This window comes from Choloepus didactylus, chromosome 7 (genome assembly GCF_015220235.1).
Source record: "Choloepus didactylus isolate mChoDid1 chromosome 7, mChoDid1.pri, whole genome shotgun sequence".
Lineage (NCBI taxonomy): Eukaryota > Metazoa > Chordata > Mammalia > Pilosa > Megalonychidae > Choloepus > Choloepus didactylus.
The window spans coordinates 129,061,937-129,086,843 of record NC_051313.1 but is presented as its reverse complement, the minus strand read 5'-3'; the positions used below and the strand labels follow the sequence as shown (position 1 = coordinate 129,086,843).

The following is a 24,907-nucleotide window of genomic DNA, read 5'->3' as shown; positions in this document are numbered from 1 at the left end:
ACATACATGAAATATGGAGCAAGAAATTCAACACAGAGAAAGGCTCAGGTTAAGTCTTAGATATTTGTGCTGGTTTGGAGCTGTTATGTACCTCACAAAAGGCCATGTTCTCTTAATCCATCCCTGTGGGGGCAGATGTATTATGGGTGGGACCTTTTAGTTCAATGGAGATGTGACCCAGCCCATTCAGGGTGGGATTTAATCCCTTTACTGAGGTCCATTATGAGGATAAAAGAGAGAAACATCCATAGACATTTGGAGACAGCCATTGAAACCAGGACCAGGAGAGAAGTAGAAGCAGATGTTGCCATGTGCCTTGCTATCTGACAGAGGAACCCCGGATGTCAGCAGCCTTTCCTCAGAGAAGGCATCTTCCTCTCCATGCCTTAATGTGGACATTTTTATGCCCTTAGAACTGTAAATCTGTAACCTAAGAAAACCCCATTGAAAAAGCCAACCCATTTCTGGTATATTGCATTTTGGCAGCTTTAGGAAATTGAAACAATATTCAACTCTAAAAAAAATTAGGATTTGGTCATTTGAGAGATAAACTAGAAGCCAGTCTCAAAAACAGTTACCTTGTTCATGGTTCCCAAACCCTGAAAAAATGGTTCCAAATGCTGAAGACTCAGACTCAATCCTAGCCTGGGATGGGTGAGAGTAAAGAAGACCCATCATCACCCAGGACTGCTAAAAAGGAAAAACTCCTTGTTAGTAATAACTAACTGCTACCATCTAAAAAACAGAAAGGTCTCAAATTCATTTTACAAAGGGAATATGAAACACCAAAGAATGAAAGAGGAGAAAAACAGGAACTCTCCAAATTTCTCAGATAAGCTTCAGAATCTGCCAGGATACTTCAACATTCTCAACACTGAAGAAAAACAGGTCAAAGCACATACACATGAAACACCACCCCCCCAACCACCACCACCACTCCTCTCTCTAGATCCACAGGCATCAGTGAGTGAACACAGGCATCAGTGGGTGAAAACAAGTCACATGGGTGCATCTACCTCTTGGCCAGCTATGTGTCAGTGTGGCAATTTCCAGAAACCTCTAGGCATTGACACACCCTTTGACTCTGGGTCAACTGTGTTTGCTCTTTTTGACCCGTATGCAAAACTGATTAGTTTTGATTAAATGCTGTTCATCTTCTGAGGGTTTGTAGATGAAGCTTATATCAAACTGAAATCCACAACTGAGATGCTCTAAGGCATTGGTATCAGAATTTGTACCATTACTCAATAATTGCAGTTGGTAGCCCTTAATCTTAATGGTCTCCACAAATATAGGCATACTTGACCCCTCCACCACCACCACCATCCCCAGGCATGCATGCACACTCACACACTGACTGCTTCTCTGTGTGGGTCACTCAGCTGAGTGCATATCTATATCCTTTACATGTGACTGATGGTCAAGAAAAGGCTGCACCTAAAAAGTGGATAATACCTTACCTGGTGCTCTATCTCCTGTGGCCTGATACTCTAACAGACCAGACCCCCAACCCTTTTTACATTTCATCCTGGGCCTGGCAATGAAAAGAGGAGTTTGGGGGAAGACGAAGAGTAATAAATCCCCTGGCTACTTCTTCCTCCTCCTTGTGCCCTGCAAACCTCCATGATCAGCATCTCACAGGCATTCCTCACAACCACTGCTCCCTAATCAAGCTTCAATTTAAATCCTACATCGGACTCCAAGGTAACCCAATTTTAGTTTATTTCTGAAAAGTAGATGAATCAAGCTTCGGTCCCTGGTGTACCAGAAACTCACCACTGGTGTGGATCCATGTTGTATCTATAATAAGCCACAGAAAGGTTCAGAGCTAACTTTGGAGACAGCAGAATTCAGGAAATGCTGTGAAACTCGTTAGTGCCCTTAGTGGGTCAACAAGGAAAGAGGCTCTGCTTAGAAGGAGCATCTGTGAAAAGGGAGACTGGCAAGCCAAACACTGGAATCGGGGGGAAAAATAAAGACAATCCCAACCCAATCTTGCAGATCACACAAATACACAAACCTCTGCTCACACTGCAGAGTCCCAACCCCTGTAACCCCAGGTCTGCCCTCAATTCCTCCATTCCTCCTCAACCCAAACCCCGATGGATCCCTGACCTCAAGGCCCCAGCATTCACCTGTTTGACTTGGGGTAAGATGAGTTCCCGGCATGCTGAACCGGAACTCCTACTTTGTTTTCCCATTAGAGACATTACTGTATACTGTGGGTACCTCACAAAGCATCATTATAAAATGCAATAATTAAGATGTATTATGATTTACATAGAATATTGCGGACTATTTCTATGGAAAAGGTGATGCGAGTACCAAAACACCTACTTAAAAAAATTTCTGGAATGAAATCTCCCAAAGGCTTGAAAATACCTATGTAATTCGACAGCTCACAAACTTCTTTTGAAAACAAACAGTATCTTCATACCTCAACCGTGGGCTAGATATAAAAAAAAAAAAAAAAATTCCTCAAAAGAATTTACTGAAGAGGCCTCAACCCTACATTAGATGAAAAAGAATGGTTCTCTCAGAATGCTTCTCAATACAGTGGACAAAGTCTATGAGAGAGCAGGATATGAAAATAATCCTTCTCTAAAACTAGCTAGTATCTTACTCCACTCAAACTGAGTTATACATCTTACTCGTATTCAGGCAGCCTCTAATTTTCAATCTCTCAGCACAATATTCAATAGCAAAGTATAAATTCTGAAACTAATATTTATTAATAGAATATGAATATCACACTAAACTCTCAAGAAATTACTAAAACACCATGCTGCTCTAGAATTTTGTTGCACAGTATGTCATTACAATTAGCGGGTCATTAGGGCTTGGGAAACTGCTCATCTTATGAATTTTTATTATTTTAGTACTTGATGTAATAAAATTTGACCCATATACCACAATTACACATTGCCATTAAGGTGGGAAGTTATGACCAATGAAGGAATATAAAACCTGTATTTCCCTGTCATTGGGTGAGTGTGGTGGCAAAAGACACCAACAAATCATAAATCTTACCTTAGCTTATTAAACAAAATCGGCGCCACACTTTGTGAGATCATTTTGGCGTCTTCTGACACACTTTCTTCCAGTACAAACAGCCCGTAGGGAGCTGAACTTGGTAGAGCAAGGACGAACATTTGGAAAGTGTGCTTCCTGTTTTATCTTCAGAGTCTCTTTAACAGAACCATGCAAGTGCCTGAGCACCGGTTGATTCCTCAGCTGAACCAAAGAATATGACTTGTGACTCTGAGGATGGATTGCAGTAATGCTTCATGCTTGGGGCAAGGCTGGCAAACCACGTACAGGTTGTAGCTATTAGAAAATTCAAGAGCATGACTGCTCAAGGGCGGACACCCAAGCAAGGTCATGATATTCAGAAATTCTTTCACCAGCAGCACACCTGCTCCCCATCATTCACCAAGACGCTAACCATCACAGGTGCCTTGGGAACTCCCACGAACAACACTGTGAATAAGCCAGGAACTGTATCAAGAAGGACACTAGTTCTCGCATGTGTGTGTGTGGATGTGTGTGCACATGTGTAGAGAAAGAACCACGTCCTTCAAAAGAAGGCAAGCCTTACTTTTGCTTACATTTTAGTACTTTCCCTTTAAAAAGTATTCATAATCATCAATGTAAAATAAGCTGTAACAATACAAACCAGGCTATATTCTCTGAAGCATTTCCCACATTTCTAAAGAGCCTGAAATTCACTATATTTCCTGTGTTCCAAGGGTTCTAAAAACGTTACATTTTTCCATGTACCAAGTATTAAAAATAACAACGAATACAATCAATTATCCAAAAATGCTATTTCAAAACAATTATCTTTATTACTTTGCTCACAGTGGAGAGTGTAGCTAGTTAACAGCCTCTAAAACATGTATCAAGGCACCACAGTTGAAGTGGAAAGTGTTAACGAAAACATGCGCTGGCCAGTTAAGCTGGTATTTAAATGTAGCACTAAAAATGCATTTCACACCCAACTTCATCAATCACCAACCAACCTTACTTTACATTTTGGCTACCAAAAGAAAATGGGATTTGTTTCCCTGAAGAAATATGTCACTGCTCTGCTTGAATTATTAAGCTTTACTATTAGAGAGAGAAACAGTCCAAAAAGGTGGGGGTGAGGAGAAGGGCAGGTGGGAATAATATTAGATCCAGGTCGCCATCTAGAGACGGACATCAGCATTGCTCATTCATATAGCCTTAGGTATCAGAATACAGTAGCAACAGAACAAAAAGGTATGACTACCATCTTATTTAAAAAATCAAGATAGTCTGCAAACTCCTTTGCAAAACTACATAGATAAAAGAACACTGGTCAAAAATGTGTACAATTTAACAAGTACTATAAAATACTCCATATTCGCACTAGCCCTAAAATTTAACCTTTGAAATAAAATCAAATAACGTTTTTAACTCCAGATTAAAAATATACTTTAAGTAGGAAAAACTATTTAGAATTCATCTCTAACTTCTCCCCCTTTTTACTCATTATCTTCACTTTCCACACCTTTCACTTCCATTTTGCTTCAAATTTTTATTTCTTCACCTTTCTGAAAAAATAAGAGCCCCGTCAAGACATGAGTATCCCAAAATACACACTTGGTTCTAATTTCTAAAATAGGTGACACTGAAAAAAGCAAGTTCAATAATAAGTGACTATGAAGGCTGCATTGATAAGTAAAAAGAGAGATACTTTGGTATGATAATTTAGAAAATCTTTATAGCCAAAGATATCTGGAGGGAGATCCATTAAGGAGAAATAGCTCAAATTTTAATAGAATGGATTTAAGTTAATACCCTTAAAAACTTATGAAGTGATGGTTAAATCTACTAAACTACACAAAATCTTCCTTCATTTTTCCAGGAAAAGTTGTTTAGGGAAGTCAAGATTCATTGTCCAAGTTATATGTTCTTTCTATCAAGACAAAAAGATACAAAAAGCTTCATCAAAACTCTCAGTTATGCTTCTGGTTCAGTAGTACAAGCTTCTACTAGGAAAAACATTCAGTCCCCAAATCCTTCATTCAAGACACTTGCAGCTGTTCCATGTAACAATGACATCCAGCAACTAAAAACCTATAATATGCAAACTACAAAAGTACATTAGAAAATGCACTTAGAAAGGGCAACTATCCAAAGCAACTGCAGGATTGTCTAAATATGTGCAAAGAACAGCTGAGGACTTCTCCTTTTTCCTAGCATTTTTAAACTATGACTTGCCTCAATGTTAAATAAGTTTTTGCTGTTCTCAAGGAAGGAAATGTGAATACAGCCTCTTGCTTTCCTAAGTTTCTACAAATGAGATAACTTGGAAAGATGATCATTCCCTTTCTTCTGTGGGTCAACTGCTAAATCTAAAGACATTTTAAAAATATACTGAAAGTAGGAATTGGAAAGGGAAAAAAATGACAAGAATTTTTAAAAGCTAATAAGAGCTTCACAGAGGACAAGCAAATGACATCCTATCAAAGCCTTTTAATAAAAATATTTCACAACAGTTTATAATGTCCTTTGTTCCTGAGTAGGTTTTAAAGTATTATAGAGCTGTATCTATTTTTTAACTTCCATCTTTCGTTCATTTATTAAGTGCCACATATGTATCAGACCTGAGCCGGTTGTCAGGGATCCAAAAGCTAGTAAGACCTAGTCTTTGGCCTTGAAAGCTTCACAATCTAATATATATTGATTAAAATAAAGTCTCTATTATTTTTGATGCTCAAGGAATGGCATGTTCTTCTACGGTAACTTTTTTTATCAATGGTGCATGCCACATAATAGGCTTTCAATACATATTTGCTTGAATGACTGCATTTCACCCTGATTCTTGTTTCATGATCACTGAAAAGGATTGTACAAACTTAAAGACGAACAGAACTTTAAAGATAAATCTTAGCCTGAACCCACATTCTACAGATGGATAATGGGGCCAAAAATAGTTAAGTGACTTGCCCAAGATAAATAGCAGAACTGGGACAAGAATCTAGGACACCTAACTTCCAAGTATTCTCCATCATTTAAATCACTGAGGACAAAAGATCCCTTCCACTCTTTCTTCTATGTGTAACTGGTTCGTTCGTTCAGCCTTTTCTTTTAACCTAGTCTCAAATCTTTCTTTTGACTCTTTAATCATCTGCACAACTTCCTCTTAACCATCATGTGAGATCACACTCTCTTCAACTGTGAAGCTCACATTAGCTATAATTCTAATGTGACACTTCATATCAATAGTAAATGAGCTGGAGCATCCAGGCAGAAGATGGGGCTCTGTCTGTGAATCTGAAATCATATCCCATCCATCTTCTCCTGGGCACCCCACCATGTCCACTGTGGATGTGTGAGTGGAGCCCAGGTGGGAAGGAAAAGCAGTCATTCCAGGGGGCTATTCTCCAGCTCCCCTCCCTCCCCCCAGCAACTCTTACCTCATGCACTCACCCCTCTGAGAACAAGCTGGGGATGAAACCAGAAAGAGTCCCTCTTCAAAAACATCTATTGTTTTCCTAAAGTCTTGTGCCAATACAAAATTTTTAAAAATTACTTTACATCATCTCTCACCTAGAGATACGACATAAAACTACATAACTAGTTTGGGTACATATATTATTTTTTTGTTGGTAAACTTTTGTATGCATTTAGAATTCTCTTGAATATCAGAATTAGCAAAAATTCTGGAAAAGTGATCTGTAACTAAAATTTCAGGAAAGGTGATTTAAAAGTAAATTCTAAAGAATGTGGACAAAGGTTGTAGACACAAATAAAGGCGGCTGATATCACCAGTAGTTGGTTAAAATGTTAATAGAGCAGCAGAGCAGAGGATGGTAAATTTTACCTTTTTTTATTTTTATAGGGCCACCATTTGAAATAATTGATCCCAAAACAAATGTCCTCATAGCACAACATCTAATTATAAATCAGAATGGAACAAGAAAAACGGCAGCACCCCTCATACATAAAAATTGTTCTTTGAAGCCCTCATATGCAGCAATACAAAATGCTTTCCGTGCGACCAGAAAAATTAATGCATTTACTAAATCAAAATTATATCACAGCCTTAAGATAACTGCATAATAATTATAATGATAAACTTACCACTGTTTGGAACTGTTTGTGGTGAATTCTTTAACTTTACAGTATTTTGTTTCACTTTTGTGGGTTTTTCTGAATTCACATCTTTTTTCCCTTTTCTCTTTGGGGGCTGGGGAGATGAATTGTCACTGGATCCGATTGTTGACTTAGATTGACGATCATTTCCCTAAATGGCAAAAAATTAGATCCTTACTATTGCCTAATGAACTCCCAAAGTAATTCCCAGTAAATGGGTCATTAACTCGTGGTAAATGGGGCAGGGGTGGAAGAGGGGATGGACGTATTGTGCTGATTCTTCTACTGTTGGCTTGGATGCCTACATTAACTCCAAATTATCTTCCCATGGGCAGAAGGGGGAAGCAGAGGAAGGAAATACAAATAATAGTAACAATTGTAGAGTACTTAATATATACCAGGTATTCTTTAAAAGTATTTCATTGCTCACAAGCACCCTGTGTGATCCGTGCTATCACTGCCTGTCGTCTAGATGAGGAAAGGAGGCTGGGAGGGGAGGCAGCTGGCCCAAGGCCCCACAGCCAGCAAGGAGCAGAGCAGGAAGCCCCCAGGACCTGCATGTCCTCTGCCATAACCATCCTCTCAGACCTGCACCGTTCTGAAGAATCAGCAGGTACATATTGGGTGAGGAAGAGTGACTGTTAATCTAGAAATGTTGTCTTAAGTCATTGTGAGTCCTTCAAGCAGACATACTCTGTGCTTCTGGAAATCCTCCATTATCAGTGAGGTGACCTCCGTGGTCTCCATGAACCGCAAACGCAGAGTAACACACAGACACAACTGGTTCAGGACCACGTGCCCCCAATTCAGTGCCCTGAAGGTGCCATGCAACCTGCCTGCCCCAGATTCCTCTAGACAGCCACAGGGGATCACTCCTTTGGTGGTTGCCTGGGTTCCCCAGGAGCTGCTGGCAATGGAGGGTGAGGTTGCATGTCCGTGGCCCCTGTCACCATCCAAAGTAGACACAGGAGTCGCTACAGTGGTGGCTACCACGAGTGCCCTGGGCACAGCTGTGCTGGTACTCAGCCACTGCCTGGCCACTGCTGCAGGAAGAGACTCCCTCCTAATAAGGCAGCCTTGGCTCTCGGCTGCTCAGGTGCTAAATTTACCTGTGTGTGAGGTGTGAGGCTGCAGGTAGTGGAAAGAATGCGCGTTTTATTGACCCAAATAGCTGGGTCAGAGACACTGCTCTGCTGTTAACCCCCTTTGAGATCTTGAGCTAACTCACTCTTAACTTCTTGGAATCTCAATTTCCTCATCAGTTGAATGGGGTGACTATATCTGCTTTTAGGTCTATCATGAGGATGAAATGGGACAGTTTACAAAGTGAGTAGTACCGTGCCTGGCATATAGTATTTGTTCCATGAGTATCACAGAGTTTTCTCCAGGAGCAGGTATTTAATATCTTTGTCTTAAAAATCATATTAAACTCACACCATATTGGTTGCAATCTTTATGCAACATCTGTACTATGCTAGCATCTGAAAATAAATGTAATAATATTAAATAAACAAATCTGCCTAGAAACCCATTATAACTGTTTGCTCATTTTAAACATTTATATATTCAGTCATCCAGAAGCATTTAAACAGCTTTAGCCACCACCCAATTAAGACTAAGAATAGAAAAATCCACAGCTTACAAATGAAGTTATTTATGCTATTTTGTCATAGCCTACAAGAAAATGAATTATGCATAGATGCATTAACAGCATGAAAACTTGTCCAAATCTATAACACTTTTTTATGTAATACAATTTCCTATTCCAACTGCAATTTAAACATAGTTTCCATTTAATTATTTCATTAACTGCAACCAGGGTTCTTTTCTTTTCCCCTTCCCTTCCTTTCCTTTTCTTCAGTGATTCTTTCTCACAAGGCAATAAACTGCCTGACAAAGGAAATGGATAGTATGATAATAGTGGAGATTCTCAAACCTTCAGCCAGGAGACATATTCCAGGCTATTTTCAATAAAGCCTCTTCATCCTGGGATTTTAAAATTTTAAAAGCCTTGGATGAGAGGAGCAACCCTTCACAAGGAATCAGCAAGCCTACTAGAACATTCAGAGATGCTGCTGAACTTACAAGGACTAAAATGGAACCTAATGAGGGAGAAACTCTGAATCTCATTGTATTTATTCACAAAAGGAGTATAACAAGGGAGAAGCTGAAGCTCCATCCTGGAATACCTGGTGATTAATCTTAAAAATCAACATTTGTTAATTATACAAGAAAGTTCTGATTTATGACATTTCTGATAGGGACACCCTGAGGTGATTTCTGAGCATTAAGAAAGACTCACTCCTTACTTCAAATAAATATGTAAGGCAAATCTTTGGTAAGTGAAACTCATGCATTCAATTACCGAGTGACAACTATGCACCAGGCACTTTGTAAAAACTTAACTAAGCTGAGAGAAAGGGAAGAATTGTTTTTTAACCTTGATTCATCTAAAGTGTTCATAATTTTAAAATAAATGTATAACTATATATTTTATAAATTAAATACTTATATAATTCATTATGTATTTAAAAATATAAAATATATAAATAACACATATATAAATATAAAGAGGGGGAGAGATTCTTTTCTTTTCTGAGACTCCCACCTGTGGCATAGATATATACACAAGTATCTCTCTTTCTCCCTCCATCTCTCTCTCTTTCTCTCTCTCTCTCATATCTCATATAGCTATGCCAGATTATAACAATAATATTACTGAGCACCTCATGAGCTGAAACCACATAAACACTAATAATGATCAAAAAAAAATTACAGCTAAAGCATTATCATCACCATTTTACAGAAAATGGAATTAACCTACCCAGATCTAATTTTTCTACTACACTGCAGGGCATGGGAAACAGCTATTCTACAGTATGGTTCCCTAAAATAGTCATCCTGGAATTAACACATTACGGTTTTATCCCAAACTAGAAGGAGTCAACAATGTAGCATAATATTACAGGGTGTCCTACCCAGAAACTAGACCCTGTGTGAGACTTCATCCATCATCCCACCTAATGCCACACATACATATCATAGAACAGCAAACCTCTGACTCAAACAAACAAAAACAGCCCTTAAATCACCCCTCACTCTACTGAAATTTGGAATTTTTTTTTTAACAGTTCCCTAGGCTCATTCCAAAAAAGATCCAACCAAGACAGGTTTCTTACATTGCCACAGTAATCCCATTCCCTACCTCCACACACACAAAAAAGTGCCAAAGTTATATACACAGCAAAACATCAAGTTTAAAATAATTTTGAGAGGAGTCTGCTTTACTGAGCAATTTTCACAACATGTATATTCCGATGCTGCACCCAGGGAGACTATGAGCAGCTGGACTGAAGCCTTGCTCAGACTGACTTTTCTCTCACTGGCCTATATGGCGATTGCCAGTGAGAAACCCTTTGACCAAAATGACCTCTTTTTCAGTATATGGAATTTATTTTAATATATGTATAACTTGTTTCACAGGGACGTTGTGATTCATGGAAAATCATGCAGTGTTTTTACCAAAACCTTAACAATTGTAATATTTGATCCTGTAAATTTTCTGATCATAAGATGTATTAGCCAAATGGTAATAAGAGCAACAAAAGACAATCTAGTCTTTGGTCTTTAACTGTCAAGCACGTCTCTTATTTTACGTCTCTTCCACTAGAGGGCGCCTCGGTTCCATGTGGTATGATCTTGCAGCTACATAGGACAGCCTTCCTCTGATGGGTTTAATTTTTATACTCAATAGGACGTTGGACTATTCACTCGTATCTTCCTTTTGTTTTAAAAGCTAGAATCACAACTGAAATTATTCTCAATTTGCTAGTTTCTGTAACTCTCCCAGCACCGTGACTCCGTAAAAGGAGTGGCTTCTGGTCTTGTCCTGGCTGTGTTGAAAGGTCTGTTTGTCCCCCAAAGCCCCTTGTTACCTACACTCCCTACCATGAAGGCGGGGCCAGGGAGGTCTCACAGACTGAATTACTTACACACCATCAGGGTCCCCTGTGCAGACCATCACAGCTTTTTTTTTTTTTAAGTTCTATTGGGCCTCCTCCCTCACTCCCTTCTTTATGCAATAAATTCCTAGAAAGCTGTGTGAAAAAATGAATTTCTAAAAATCTAGTTCTGTGTCCCCTTTGATTTACATCATAAGCTCAGGGTAGCTTTCCTGGTGGATTTGGCAGTGTTTCCTAAAATTTGAAGCTAAGCTCCCCCCACCCAATCACCTTCATTCACACCCCTTCTCGGAGCCAACCAGTTAATGATCTATAAAATGCGTACATTCTCCAGGGAACCAATTAATTAAAGGAAAGGAGTAAATTAATCCTTATGTTAAAAATTGACTTTCTGAGTTTCGATTTATCCACGTAAGATATTCTCCCTGGGCGCTCACTGCCAGTCATTCACTAAACAGGCTTTAGTGAGAACCCTGGCTCAAATGTAACCTAAAAGAGGCCTCCTCTAAAACAGCACACTTTCTCACTTTCTCTTCCTATATCTACGTGTATTTTCCTTCCAGCTTATCTCTCATTAATATCATATTTATTGTTCATTCATTTGTCTATCTCCTCCTCTAGAATGTAAGTGCCATATATTTTTAGTGTTTTTCTCTGGAATCTCTTACCCCCCAAGCCCAAGAACAGTGCCTAGGACATAATAGACACTCAATAAATACCTATTGGGTGAAGGAATCAATCAGTGATGGCAGACCATTACAAAGCACTCGGGGAAGAATTAAGACAGATGTCCATCTCCACTGCTGCCGCCTGGGCCGAGTCACCTGCATCACCACCTGGGCTCCATCCTTCCCACCACCTCCTGCTTCTACTCTTAAGCTGACCCAGTTCTCTGCAGACACCACAGCCAGACAATCTCTTAAAACTGTAAATCAAATTTTACTGTCCTCTTCTTATAACCCTCAATTGACTTCTCATCAAGGAAAAAATCCCAACTCCCTGCCTGGCCTACAAATCTCTCCTTGATCCGACCCTGTCTGCCTCTCCAATTTCATCTTGGACGGCTCTGGACTCCTTTCTGCCCTCCACACATGCCAGGCTCCTTACTGAGGGCCTTTGTCTCTCTGCTTCCTCTGCCTTGGATTCTTTTTCTCCCACACCCACACCCCTGCCTGACTGGCTCCTTTAAACCATTAAAGCCTCACTTTCAGAGAATTTTATATAAAATAGTGCCCTGCCACATTTTATTTGCCTCAGAGTACTTATCACCATCTGAAATTACCTTTTTTGTTTATCTGTTTAGAATTTAGTTTGTCTACCCCTCTCCTCCTGCACACACACATGCACTAGAATAAGAGTTCCATGGGGTCCGAGAGCTTGTCGGTCAGTCCACTGCTGTGTGCCCAGTGCTTAGAGCAGTTCCTGACACTTAGTGAGTGCTCAATAAAAACATGCTGAGTGGACGATGATTGAGTGGATGGATGAATGGATGGATGGATGGAGGGAGAGATGGAGGGAGGGAGTACTGTGGGAACACTATGGAAGAGGGACACACTCTGCTATCATTTCATTTTTAAAAGTCATAGCATGGAAAGGCTAAAGGTGATAGAATATATTAATTTGTGGAATTGTTCATTTAACGTTTGTCTCCCCAAGTAGACCCCGAGCCCCATAAGAGCGAGAGTCCTGTATGTTTGCTCATCACTGTCTCCCTGGGGCCGAGTACCATGCCTGGAACACAGAAAACTCAATCAGTCATCATTAGCTGAACCAGTCTTCACAGTACGGACTCTCAAAGCTCTTCATAATGAGTGAGCAAGAAAGAAAATTGCATGCATGGGCATGAAATGTGCATTTTAAAGAATACAGATTATACATTTTCTTATGAGAAATTTAGATTTTCCAGATTTCAGAACAGTAAACCCAAAATTGCACAGTTTAGTGATTGTGAGTTCAAAGGTGAAGTCTGACAATCCACTGCCCCTGTAAGCCTGGTTCCATTATTCGGCTACACTTAGTGCCTCTTTAACCACCACTCTTCCAACTGCACTGTGAGAAAGAGCTAGTATTTGCAGGGGAGACAGAAGAGATTCCTCTACAAAGTCCTGAAGAAGAACAAGAGAACAAAATACAATTTTTAAAATTTTAATTCAAGTGTTTTATCTCACTTTATAGTAGCTAAAATATATTTCAACTACTAGAATATGCTTCTCACTCCTCTTCCTCTGCATAGCCCTTGAGTTAGGCCTCCTCAAGCCTCAGTTCACTGGGGGCTCCGGCTCACCCATCCCGTCACTCAGTCTGCACCGATGAGGCCTGCGCTGTGCCAGGCTGTGCTGGGGAGAGAGACTCCACACTGATTTAGACACCTCTCTGCTCTTCAACTACAGCCATTATGTGGATGACTTTGCAGATCTACATCTCCGTCCCTGAGGTCCTCTTCAGCCTCCAACTCTGCCACTTATAACTGCTTACTGAACACTTTCAATTAGATTCTTGATGACACCTCCAACTCAACGTACTTGAAATTAAACAATAGTACTACCATTTCTCAGACATCCAAGCTCAAAAACCTGCAGTCATCTTTCGCTCCTACCTGTTCATTAACCCCATGTATCCCATCACCGAGCAAATCCTTTATTTCTTTATGAACAATAATCACTTCCTGTTACCCCTGCCTCTCCTTGGTCTAGGCTCTTAATATCTTATACCAAGGCTACCACACTTGTCTCATAACTGATATTTTATCTATGACCTCTTACCACACTAAGTCTTTCTCCACATTAAAAAAAAATGCAATCTTCCTAAAATGGGTACAGATCAACATTCTCAATTCTCAGAACATTCAGGAGCTGCCCTCTACCCAAGGATAAAGACTAGACTCCTCTTTCTGGCATTCAAGGTCAACTAAAATCCTACACCACCTATCATGTCAGGTACACGTGGACGGGCCCTCCACACCTGGACGGACCCTCTGTTCGGTCAGCCTGAGGGATCCACTGTCCCCTGGTGCCAGGAGCATGAGCTCCATGAAGGGAATCGGGGCTCAATCCCGCCCCTGCCACTTGCTCACTGGGAGCCTTTGGATGTGTGACTTCTTTCTCTCTGTGCTTCCTTCTCTCTTTTTAAAATGAGGATAGCAACTCTACCTGCCTCATGGTGGGGGGCTGTGAAGATCAAATCAGTGCCGTCTGCAAAGAGCTTGGCATAGTGGGCAGCCCTCAAGAGTTCACTAAACATCAGCCAGCCTTATTGCTTTGCTCACATCTCTTCCCCAATTCATCCATCCATTCCATCTGGAACCCCTTTCTGCTCAGCAGCCTTTAACGGAATTGTAAAGGCATAGCTTTCAAATTCAACTTCCTCCATGTACTCCTGTCAGCAAACATACTGATTCCTTCTCTCTCTTTCCCTCACGTTTACTAATCTCACCGCACATTTGGTGTTCAGCTTAGCTTGCTAATTACCTTTTCGAGGTATGTTCTCTATTTCATCTAGATTGTGAGTTTCTTGAGGTCAAGGGTAATTGTCATAAACAGCACAATATTCTCAGCAAATGAGTGGGTTATAAACATCGGTTGTTTGCTCTGCTGAGTTCAGCATCACTTATTCACCCAAAATTATTTTTCTTATTTCAAGAATTTTACATGATATAACTAACAAAAAAGGGAGGGAGAGATGTAAATCACCATTAGGAGATAATATAATTGCCCAACAACCACTCGTTTTACAAAATACCAAGATAAGACTTTTGCTTAGTTAATTCAGAAGGGAAAATGTCAAATCAGTTCTGATCAAGACTGATCAGGCAATTCAATCAAAAGGGCAGAAAGAGAAGCCTCGACCAGAACAATCTGTCAAAGCAAGACTCCAGCGCGACATGAAACTCATCCCCATGAGGGGGACAGACTGAAAACACAAATAGGTTAAGGAGTTATCTAGCAAATGCCTGTCGTATTTTCCACATAATAGCATTTAATCCGTGTTTGCTGAACTAAAGAATAAATGAGTGAAAAGTTGATGGAGAAGGGTGATGGAAAAGTTTTGGCAATGGAGGATAGTGATGGTGGCACAACATTGTGAATGTAAATAACAGCCCTGAATTGTATATTTGAAAGTGGGTAAAATGAGAAACTTTTTGTGGTATATATGCTACCACAATAAAAATTAAAACAAAAATGAAAACAATACAAAGAATGAAGCTTAATGTAAACAAGGGAGTTTAGTTAAGACTATAATCATAATAATTTTGGTTCATCAATTGTAACAAATGTAATGCACTAATGCAAAATGTTAATAATAGGGAAAACTTGGTGGGGGGGTGGGGGCAGTGGGGTACATGGGAACTCTACTTCCTGAATGATTTTTCAGTAAACCTACAACTGCTCTAAAAAAATAAATTAAAAAAATGGATGGGGATCTAAATATTTGGAATGATGTTCAATATTTTGAAGGAATATAACTGAGGATTACCATTTTCTTACAAAAACTTCCTTTTTTTTTTTTTTTTTTTAGTCTTTATCAGAGATAGAAAGCAAGACTGGATAGAGCACTGATATGATCTAATACAGTATTTCCTATAGTTTTATGTATTATGGCCTAAATATCAACCATGAAAATCGGGTCTATATATAAGGAAAAAAATATCTATTTTGTAATCCACATTTTTAAAACATTAGTTCTCTTTTAGGACCTTAATTGTAACACTGAGGTTCTAGTGTTGTTTCATGTAATTGCCTATATACCACAAGACAGCTAAGTTTTATTTCTTCAAATTTAATTGAAACCCAAAGGACAGTCTCTCTGTATCGAACAGAAATATAGAACATTAATGAGTAAAGCATCTGATACTTACACTCCCTTTAGACTTTCTGGATCCTACGATAGGAGGTAGTGAAGAGGCTTTCTGACTGCAGTGCAGAAACAAATTGCAATTTAGAAATCTGAACATTATTTACAAATAATACAAAATGTAATATAATCATCATCCCTGCTTGGAAGTCAACTGTTTACTGACATCTGCGTTTCACCAAAAGTACCATGTATTTTTCCAATTTCATAAAGAATATTATAAACTTTTCAAGTTCTGTTCCAAAAGTTTTAATGATTTCCTGTATAATCTTATAATTGACATTTACAAAAAAAACTTTTAGTAACACCTTAAATATTTTCATAGCATTCTTCTTCAAATTCCAAAATTTTCTATCTTCATTAAAAAAAAATTTCCCAGGCTAAGTAATGATTTTGCCAAATTGAGCTAAAAACAATGAACTTCCCTTGTTTCTATAATGTCTGTTATGTCTATCTCTTACAGAAGAACAGAATGGTAAAATATTGGGGTTTATATTCAGGGAGTTTTTAAGCTAGCCATTCTCACCAAATAAATAAATAAATAAATAAATAAATAAATCTACTAGACTGTAAAAATAAATTATTTCACCTATGTCTATATTAATAGGAAAAGACCCATCTTGGATCCCAGCTGAACCTCACCAAAAACAGGAGGCCATACATATAAAGGTAAATCTTACTAATTTGTATGAGAAAGGCTAAGATGAGATGTTCTTATTACCATCAAGTACACACTGTAGCTCGCAGCAGGCTAATGCAGTGTTGCTTAGCAAGGAGTCAAAAGATTCAATTTCATGGATGGGTAAGGATGGATGGTTAGCAATAAGTCTGCTGGTAAACAATTCTAAAGTACTGGAAAATCATGTGCTCTTACATGGTTCAAACACTTCCACTGAAATTCCATTCCATCTATTACTTATTTAGAAACCCTTTGACCAGCCTTTCCATCAGGCTACACAAATTCTAAATTAATGGAGAACAAATTGGTGACATTCTGCTCGATCTCTACAAGTGCCATCCACCCTGGCAGAAAACAACCACAATGAAGTCAGTTTCCAATAGCAAAGTGGCCACTGCATTTCTATGAAAAGCAGCAGAGATGGATCCTGGGACATCATGAGCAAGCCAAGGCATCCCTGCATCCGCCAGGGCCCAGGGCTCTTCACGCAGTGTCTCTACTTAGCCGAGAAAAAATGTTCACAGTGCAGGTGTGCAATTAAAAGTGTAATCCTTAAATAGTTCCATGTATTAGATGTACACCCAGCCTTTCTCTTTATTTGTACAAGTGGGACTACATTGTTTTAAATTTTACAGTTATTTAAAGGCATGCAAAATATTATGTTTTTGTTTTTAAAAACACTTTTGGATGTTTCTGTCTGACCCAACTGAAAAATAATTTGCTCTAGCAAAACTGTTAAGACATTAATAAAACTTCTAACAGTGTTTGCTATTTTGAAACTTATTGCCCCATCTCTTCTTCACAAGACTAAATTTTTATATTTATTATATATTCTGCATGGTAAAAATCAAACACTATATAGTCTTTCATGGATTCTCAAAAATTATATATTTGTGTAATAGCTCTCAATCTCCCATCACGACGATAAAAACAAAGATTAGTTATATCACAATGCTTTCTCTTCTATCTGATGAAAAAGACTGTCATTTACATAAACTATACTCGTGGACAGCAAAAGACCCAAATGGGTATTTCAAGTGTCAACTAAAACATGAGAAATGAATAAAGATGAAGACTTACCCAAAAGGTCTTCTCACTGTTGACTTGTCAAAAAGTAATTCACTGTAAGGCAATTTCTTAAACTTATCTCTGCCGACAGCCACATAAAACTGCCCATTCTCCAACTCTGCCCCACTTTCAACAAGTTTTCCTTCTAAAGTATAAAGTCTGTCAAAATAGTAAAGCCAATAATTAGACTTTTAGCAAGCATTTAAATAATTACTTAAAATCAAGAAGTAAATAAAAACATTCTATTCTTAATTTGGTTCATTTGTTACTGTTCTAATCATTGAATTATGAAAGTCTCAAAGTCATTAAATTAAACAAAATGCCAATGTTATAATGTAAATCCAGTTAATATCTAACGAACCTAACAGGCTAAAATAAGGATCCCCTAATACTGCCATATTAAGATCTTGCAGGGAAAAATTTAGCTTGTACAGGATGTGGTGTTTTAAATAAAGCTCGGCTTCCATTGAAGATTGATTCTTCTATTTACATTTTTTGAGCATTTAAAAAAATAATACATTTTCTTAGTGTATTCATTGCGCTGACAAAGCCTCTGACCACATTCTGTGCAACAACAGCCTCCAGCCAAAGTATTAAATCCAAACAAACACAGAACTGGGTCAGACAAAAAGAGGTGAAAGGGCAAGAGGTAAAAGAACCCATTCACAGTACCAACGATGCAGAACTGCATAGCATTCATGCTTCTTTCTTTTTTTTTGCTGCCCCTCACAGGCAGATAGTGACATTATATCTTCCCAGAATCAAGGGGTTTCGCAAGAACCTCCCTTTACTGTAAAACTTCTGCGCAAACCACGGTAATATGTTACTTACTAAAAGAACAGTGATAATTTTACTAGATGATTTAAAGTGTCCACAGAATTTTTTTAAAGAATAGGAAAAAATAAACTATTACAAAACTTAAAACAGAAAGATAATGCACATTTTTGAAGGTTATAAACAAGTGTTAGTAAATTGAAGAATTTCAAGTTAATCACTAAAATAAGATTTCTCAGACTTCTTGTATAATAAAAGTCAGTAACATTTGCAAAGAAAAAAATTGTGTTGATCTGTCAGCTTGTTTATTGATTACATAATGGCTATATATGCAGGGATGAAATACAATGAAAATAGCCACCAAAATCCCTGAAATCTGTTTGTGTTTAGTTATTACATTGCTGCAAAAGTCTTTCTTTGTAACATTGTACTTCTACCCAACAAGTCTAAATATCAACACTTAACCCAGATTTCTGTTTTTCCTGCCTTGACCTAGTCCAGGGTTTCTGAATAGCAGCACTATTAACATTTTGGACAAGATAATTCTTTGTTGGGAGGTAGCGGAGCTTGTCCTTTGCATTGTAGATGCTTAGTAGCACCCCTGGCCTCTACCCACAAGAAGGCAGTAGCACCAAACCCTCCCTGGCTGTGAAAAAGCAAAAACAGCTCCAGACATTGCCAAGTGTCGCCCAAGAGCAAAATTGGCCCTGGTTGAGAACTATGAACTTAGATCCAAGCATTCTTCACCCTTCACTTTTCATCAAGGTTGGAAGATGTGAATCAGTAGTGAACTTTTTTAGCTAGAAAAAGCAACATAGGCATGGACTCTGGAAACAGCCAGGAGTTGACTTGTTTCTTCTGCAGATAAGGAAAGGGTATTGAGGAAATTCTAACCCATTTTAGCCTTCTTTTATATGATTTGTTTACCTACTTTCTACCTTTTGCTACAAAATACAAGAATCATAAATGGGGAGCCAAACCAACTTTTATGGAATGTTTTTGATACATAAATATACTGATTCATAAGGGAGGGGCCAACTCCTAAGAGAAACTGAGCAAATGCCAAGTGAGCAGCAACCAAATCTCACTCATATCTGGCATGACATTAAAAATTAAGTTTTTCTAAGCAGTCAAGTGTCTGGGGGACATACAACTATATTCTCATTTCTATATCTGTATTTGTATATATTTTATTTCTATCTATGGGTATCTTCATATCAATACAGGTGTGTCTGGGGATGCAAATGTATATACATCTTTATATGCTTAACATTATCTGTATCTTTATTGGGTGCATTTACATTTATGTGTATGCCAAAAGACAAAACTATATATCTAAAAAAGAAATCAATATATTATTATTTAGATTTTCCTTCACTGCTAACACAAAAATAAAATCCAAAAGGATCAAATGTTTAAGTGAAATTACAAAAGTACAAGACAAAAGCATGATAGAATTTTTTTATAATCTTGAAGCAAGGAAAACCTAAGCTAGTCATAAAACCTGATGATCATAAGGAAAGACTGATAAATTTGACTGCATCAAAATTCAAAATATCTGCATGCAAAAAGAAACATCAAGAATGTCAAAATATAAACTGGAAATGTATTTAAACTCACATGACAAAGAGCCAATTTCCCTGACACATAAAGAATGTCTATAAATCAATAAGATAAATTTACAAAGGCCATGACAGACAGTCCATGTTCCATTCAACAATGGAATATAAATATGTGGCACTTATTGAAAGAGTAGCTTAATAGCTAAGAGCACAGACTCTGAAGCCAGACTGCCTACTTGGCTTGAATCCTAGCCCAGCAACTCTCTATCTGCCTAACCTTGGGCGAGTAATTTTCCCCTCTGTATCTCAGATTTCTTGTCTATCAAAGGAGAATAATTAGACACAAAAATCCTCAACAAAATACTTGCAAATTGAGTCCAAGAGAACATTAAAAGAATTATACTCCATAATCAAGTGGGTTTTATCCCAGGTATGCAAGGGTGGTTCAACACAAGAAAATCAGTTAATGTAATATATCACATTAACAAATCGAAGAGGAAAAAAACACACGACCATCTCAATTGACACAGAAAAGGCAGCGTCAATTGAGATTTGATAAAATCCAGCATCCTTTCTTGATGGAACACTTTGAAAGATAGGAATAGAAGGAAGTTTCCGCAGTATGATAAAGGGCATATATGAAATATTCTCAACTAACATTGTATTTAATGGTGAAAGACTAAAAGCCTACCCTCTAAGATATGGGACAAGGAAAGGAATAAGACTGTCACCACACTTAACACTGTGTTCAGAAGTTCTAGCTAGAGCAATTAGGCAAGAAAAAGAAATAAAAGACATCCAAGTAGGAAAGTAGTAAAACTTCCACTATTTGCAGATAGCATGATCCTATATTTAGAAAGTATGAAAAAAAATCTACAACAAAGCTACTAGAGCTAATAAATGACTTCAGCAAAGGGGCAGGATACAAGATGAACACATATATCAGAAGTGTTTCCATACACTAATAAGGAGCAATCCAAGGAGAAAATCGAGAAGAAAATTCCATTTACAATAGCAACTAAAAGAATAAAAAATCTTGGAATAAATTTAACCAAAGAGACAAAAGACTTGTCACAGAAAACCACAAAACACTGCTAACAGAAATCAAAGAATACCTAGATAAATGGAAGGACATTCTATGTTCATAGATTAGAAGCCTAAATATTGTTGAGATGTCAATTCTACCCAAAGTGATTTACAGATTCAACACAACCCCAAACAAAATTCCAATGGCTTACTTTGCAGAAATGGAAAAGTCAATCATTAAATTTATTTGAAAATGCACAGGGTCCTGAATAGCCAAAAACATCTAGAAAAAGAAAAATGAAGTTGAAGAACTCACACTTCCTGACTTTAAAGCATATTACAAAGCTACAGTGGTCAAAATAGCATGGTACTGCCATTAAGATAGATATATTGATTGATGGAATCAAATTGAGAGTTCAGAAATAGACCCACACATTTATGTTCAATTGATTTTCAACAAGGCTGCCAAGTTCAGTCAACTGGGACAGAACAGTATCTTCAACAAATGGTGTTGGGAGAACTGGATATCCATATCCAGAAGAATGAAAGAGGACCCCTATCTTACGCCTTTTACAAAAATTAACTCAAAATGCATCAGTGACCTAAATATAAGAGAAAGGACCATAAAACTCCTAGAAAAAAAATGTAAGGAAACTTCTTCAAGATCTTGTGGTAGGCAGAGGTTTCTTAGACTTATCAGCCAAAGCACAGCCAATAAAAGAAAAAATAGATAAATGGGACCTCCTCAAAACTGAATACTTTTGTGCATCAAAGGACTTTGTCAAAAAGATGAAAAGGGAGCCTACTCAATGGAAGAAAATATTTGGAAACTACATATCTGATAAGGGTTTAATATCAAGAATACCTAAAGAAATCCTGCAACTCAACAATAAAAAGACAAACAATCCAATTTTAAAATGGGCAAAAGACATGAATAGACATTTTTTCAAAAAAGAAATACACATGACTAAAAGAAAGGCACATGAAAAGATGCTCAGCTTCACTAGCTATTAGGGAAATGCATATCAAAACCATGAGATATCTTTTCACATCTACTAGAATGGCAGCTATTAAACAAATAGCTAACTACAAGTGTTGGAGAGATGTGGAGAAATAGAAACACTTATTCACTGTTGGTGGGAATGTAAAATGGCCCAGTTACTGTGGAAGACAGTTTGGCAGTTCCTCAGGATAAGTATAGTACTGCAATCCTATTACTAGGTATACACTCAAAGAACTGAAAGCAGGGATGCGAACAGACATTTGCACACCTATGTTCACAGTGGCATTATTCACAACTGCCAAAAGATGGAAACAACCCAAGTGTCCATCAACAAATGAATGGATAAACAAAATGTGGTATATATGTACGATGAAATATTATTCACCAGTAAGAATGAATGGAGTCCTGAAGCATGCAACAATGCGAATGAACCTTGAGGACATCATGTTGAGTGAAATAAGTCAGACACAAAAGGACAAATATTGTATAATCTCACTAATATGAACTAATTAAAATAAGTAAACTCACAGAATTAAAATCTAGAATACAGGCTACCAGGAGATAGAATGATAGTAGAAAACGGGAAGTGGATGTTTAATGTGTGCAGAATTTTTAACTTGGTTGAATTTAAATGTTTGGAAATGAATAGAAGTTATAGTAGCATGTTATGGTCAGTGTAATTAACAGTGCTGAATTATGTGTGTGATTGTGGTTGAAAGGGGAAGTTTAGAGACGTGCATCTCACTAGAAAGCAAGCTAGAGGATAAAACATGGGACTGTATAACAGTGAACCCTGTGGTGGACAATGACCATGATTAATAGTACAAATATAAAAATGTTCTTTCATAAACTGGAACAAATGTACATCACTATTACACTAAATACATCACTATTACAAGGAGTTAATAATAGAGTTAATAATAGACTGGGATATGAGAAAAAAATCACCTAAAGCAAACTATGGACTATAGTTTACAGTAATATTTTAATATTCTTTCATCAATAGTAACTAATGTACCACAAATGGTAAGGGTCAATAATGGGGGGGATAAGGAGCATGGGATGGGGCTTTTTTTGTTTTGTTTTGTTTTTGAGTAATGAAAATGCACTAAAATTGATTGTGAAGATGAATGCACAACCATGTGATGATACTGTGAACCACTGATAGTATACTTTGGATGGATTGTATGGTGTGTGAATATATCTCAATAATAAAACTCTTAAGGAAAAAAAGAAAAATGGGAAAAAAAGAAAATAATAACAGCACTTGCCTCATCAGGTAAGAAAGCTGATTAAGTAAGTTAAAAATGTAAAGTACTTTGAATAATATTAAGAAATGATCAATAGATGTCATTCTATATATTAAATAAATAAAATTTAAAAATGAATATTATTTTATACAACATGAGTGAAAGGTATGTTAGTTTTACAGTATAGTTGAGAATGTGAGAAAATAGTTCCTCTAATACTCCTTTTGGTGAGAGTGTAAATTAAAACAAACTCTGGAAATGTCTATAAAAATTTTAAAGGCATATACCACTTCAACTTCTAGACTTCAGCAATTCAACTTCTAGACTTTAGTCGCCTGATAAACTCTGCTTATATAAAAAGACATGTATATGTAATAGCAAAAGATTGGAAATGACCTAAGTTTCCATCAAGAGAAGAATATTAAAATAAATTGGGGTACACTCATAAAATATAATGCTTTATAGTCACTAAAAATAATCAGAGCTGTTTATACTGATAAGAACAATCTCTTAAATAATTCCCTTCAAATAATTAAGGACTGACAAGAGCTACTAGATGTTTTTGGTCATGAGAACTGTTTAAAATGGAGAGTGATGAGGATTGTACAACTAAGTGATGATAATGTGAGATACGGTTGGATTATTGTGGACATAACATATGCTATGTGAACTTAAGAACCCCCTAATTTATAAGGCAAGCCCTCGATCTTGAGGCTTGCTCTGGTGAAACTTAGGTTGTAGCGGGGAGGCTAGGCCCATCTATAATTATGCCTAGGAGTCACCTCCAGAGAACGTCATTTGTTGCTCAAATGTGGACTTTCTCTCTCTAAGCCTAACTCTGCAAACAAATTCATCACCCTCCCCCCGACATGGGACAGGATCCCCCAGATTAATGAGTCTTCCTGAAGACATGAGTCACAGATTCCAGGAATGACCCTGACCCTAGCATCAAGGGGTTAAGAATGCCATTTTGACCAAAAGGGAGAAAAGAAAGGCAACAAAATAAGGTTTCAGTGGCTGAGAAAATTCAAATAGTCAAGAGGTTGTCCTAGGGGTTACTCCTATGCAAGCTTCACCTAGATATGCCAAACGACCACAGTATGATAAGCCCAAGTCAACAGTAGTCCCAAAAACCTTAAAGAATACCCAGATCTCTATCTGAGACTCTAAAAAAGTTTCACTCACTAAGTTTATTCTTTAGAAACTTAAATCCTTCAGATTGCTCCTATGCTAGCAAAGTCCCCAAACCCAGAAACAATAGCCTCTTCAAGAACATCACCTAGATGTGTCCCCTTTTCCCATAAAGTTGACACCCTTTTTCAACATGAACAGGTTAGGGAGGTCACTGCCTAGACATCCCTGAAGATCAAAAAGTGACTAAACTAGAGGAAGGGGTAGCAACAGACAAGATGCAATTTAACAAAGGGTTATGAATACTGAATCTTTAAGTTGCTTTTTCTTGGTTGCTATGGTGTTAGAATAGCTAGAAGGAAGTATTGAAATGCTGGAGCTGTAATACATGGCATCCTTTGAGATTTGTTCTACGGCTACTTGTATCATAGTTTGAAAGCTGTCACCTTTTTGTATGTATGTTGTGTTTCACAACA

At 37.7% G+C, this 24,907-nt stretch overlaps 1 protein-coding gene across 3 annotated transcripts in view; it reads right to left on the bottom strand.

The window, feature by feature from the left end:
* Positions 1-24,907, bottom strand: part of DCDC2 (doublecortin domain containing 2) — a 170,111-nt gene that overhangs the window by 89,139 nt on the left and 56,065 nt on the right. For all 3 annotated transcript variants that reach the window (XM_037844571.1, XM_037844569.1, XM_037844570.1), the window contains exons 6-8: positions 17,698-17,844; positions 15,943-15,997; positions 7,114-7,276 (exon numbers count right to left, since the gene is read on the bottom strand). In XM_037844571.1, coding sequence (XP_037700499.1) covers positions 7,114-7,276; positions 15,943-15,997; positions 17,698-17,844 — 365 coding nt within the window. The remainder of the gene's footprint in view (positions 1-7,113; positions 7,277-15,942; positions 15,998-17,697; positions 17,845-24,907) is intronic.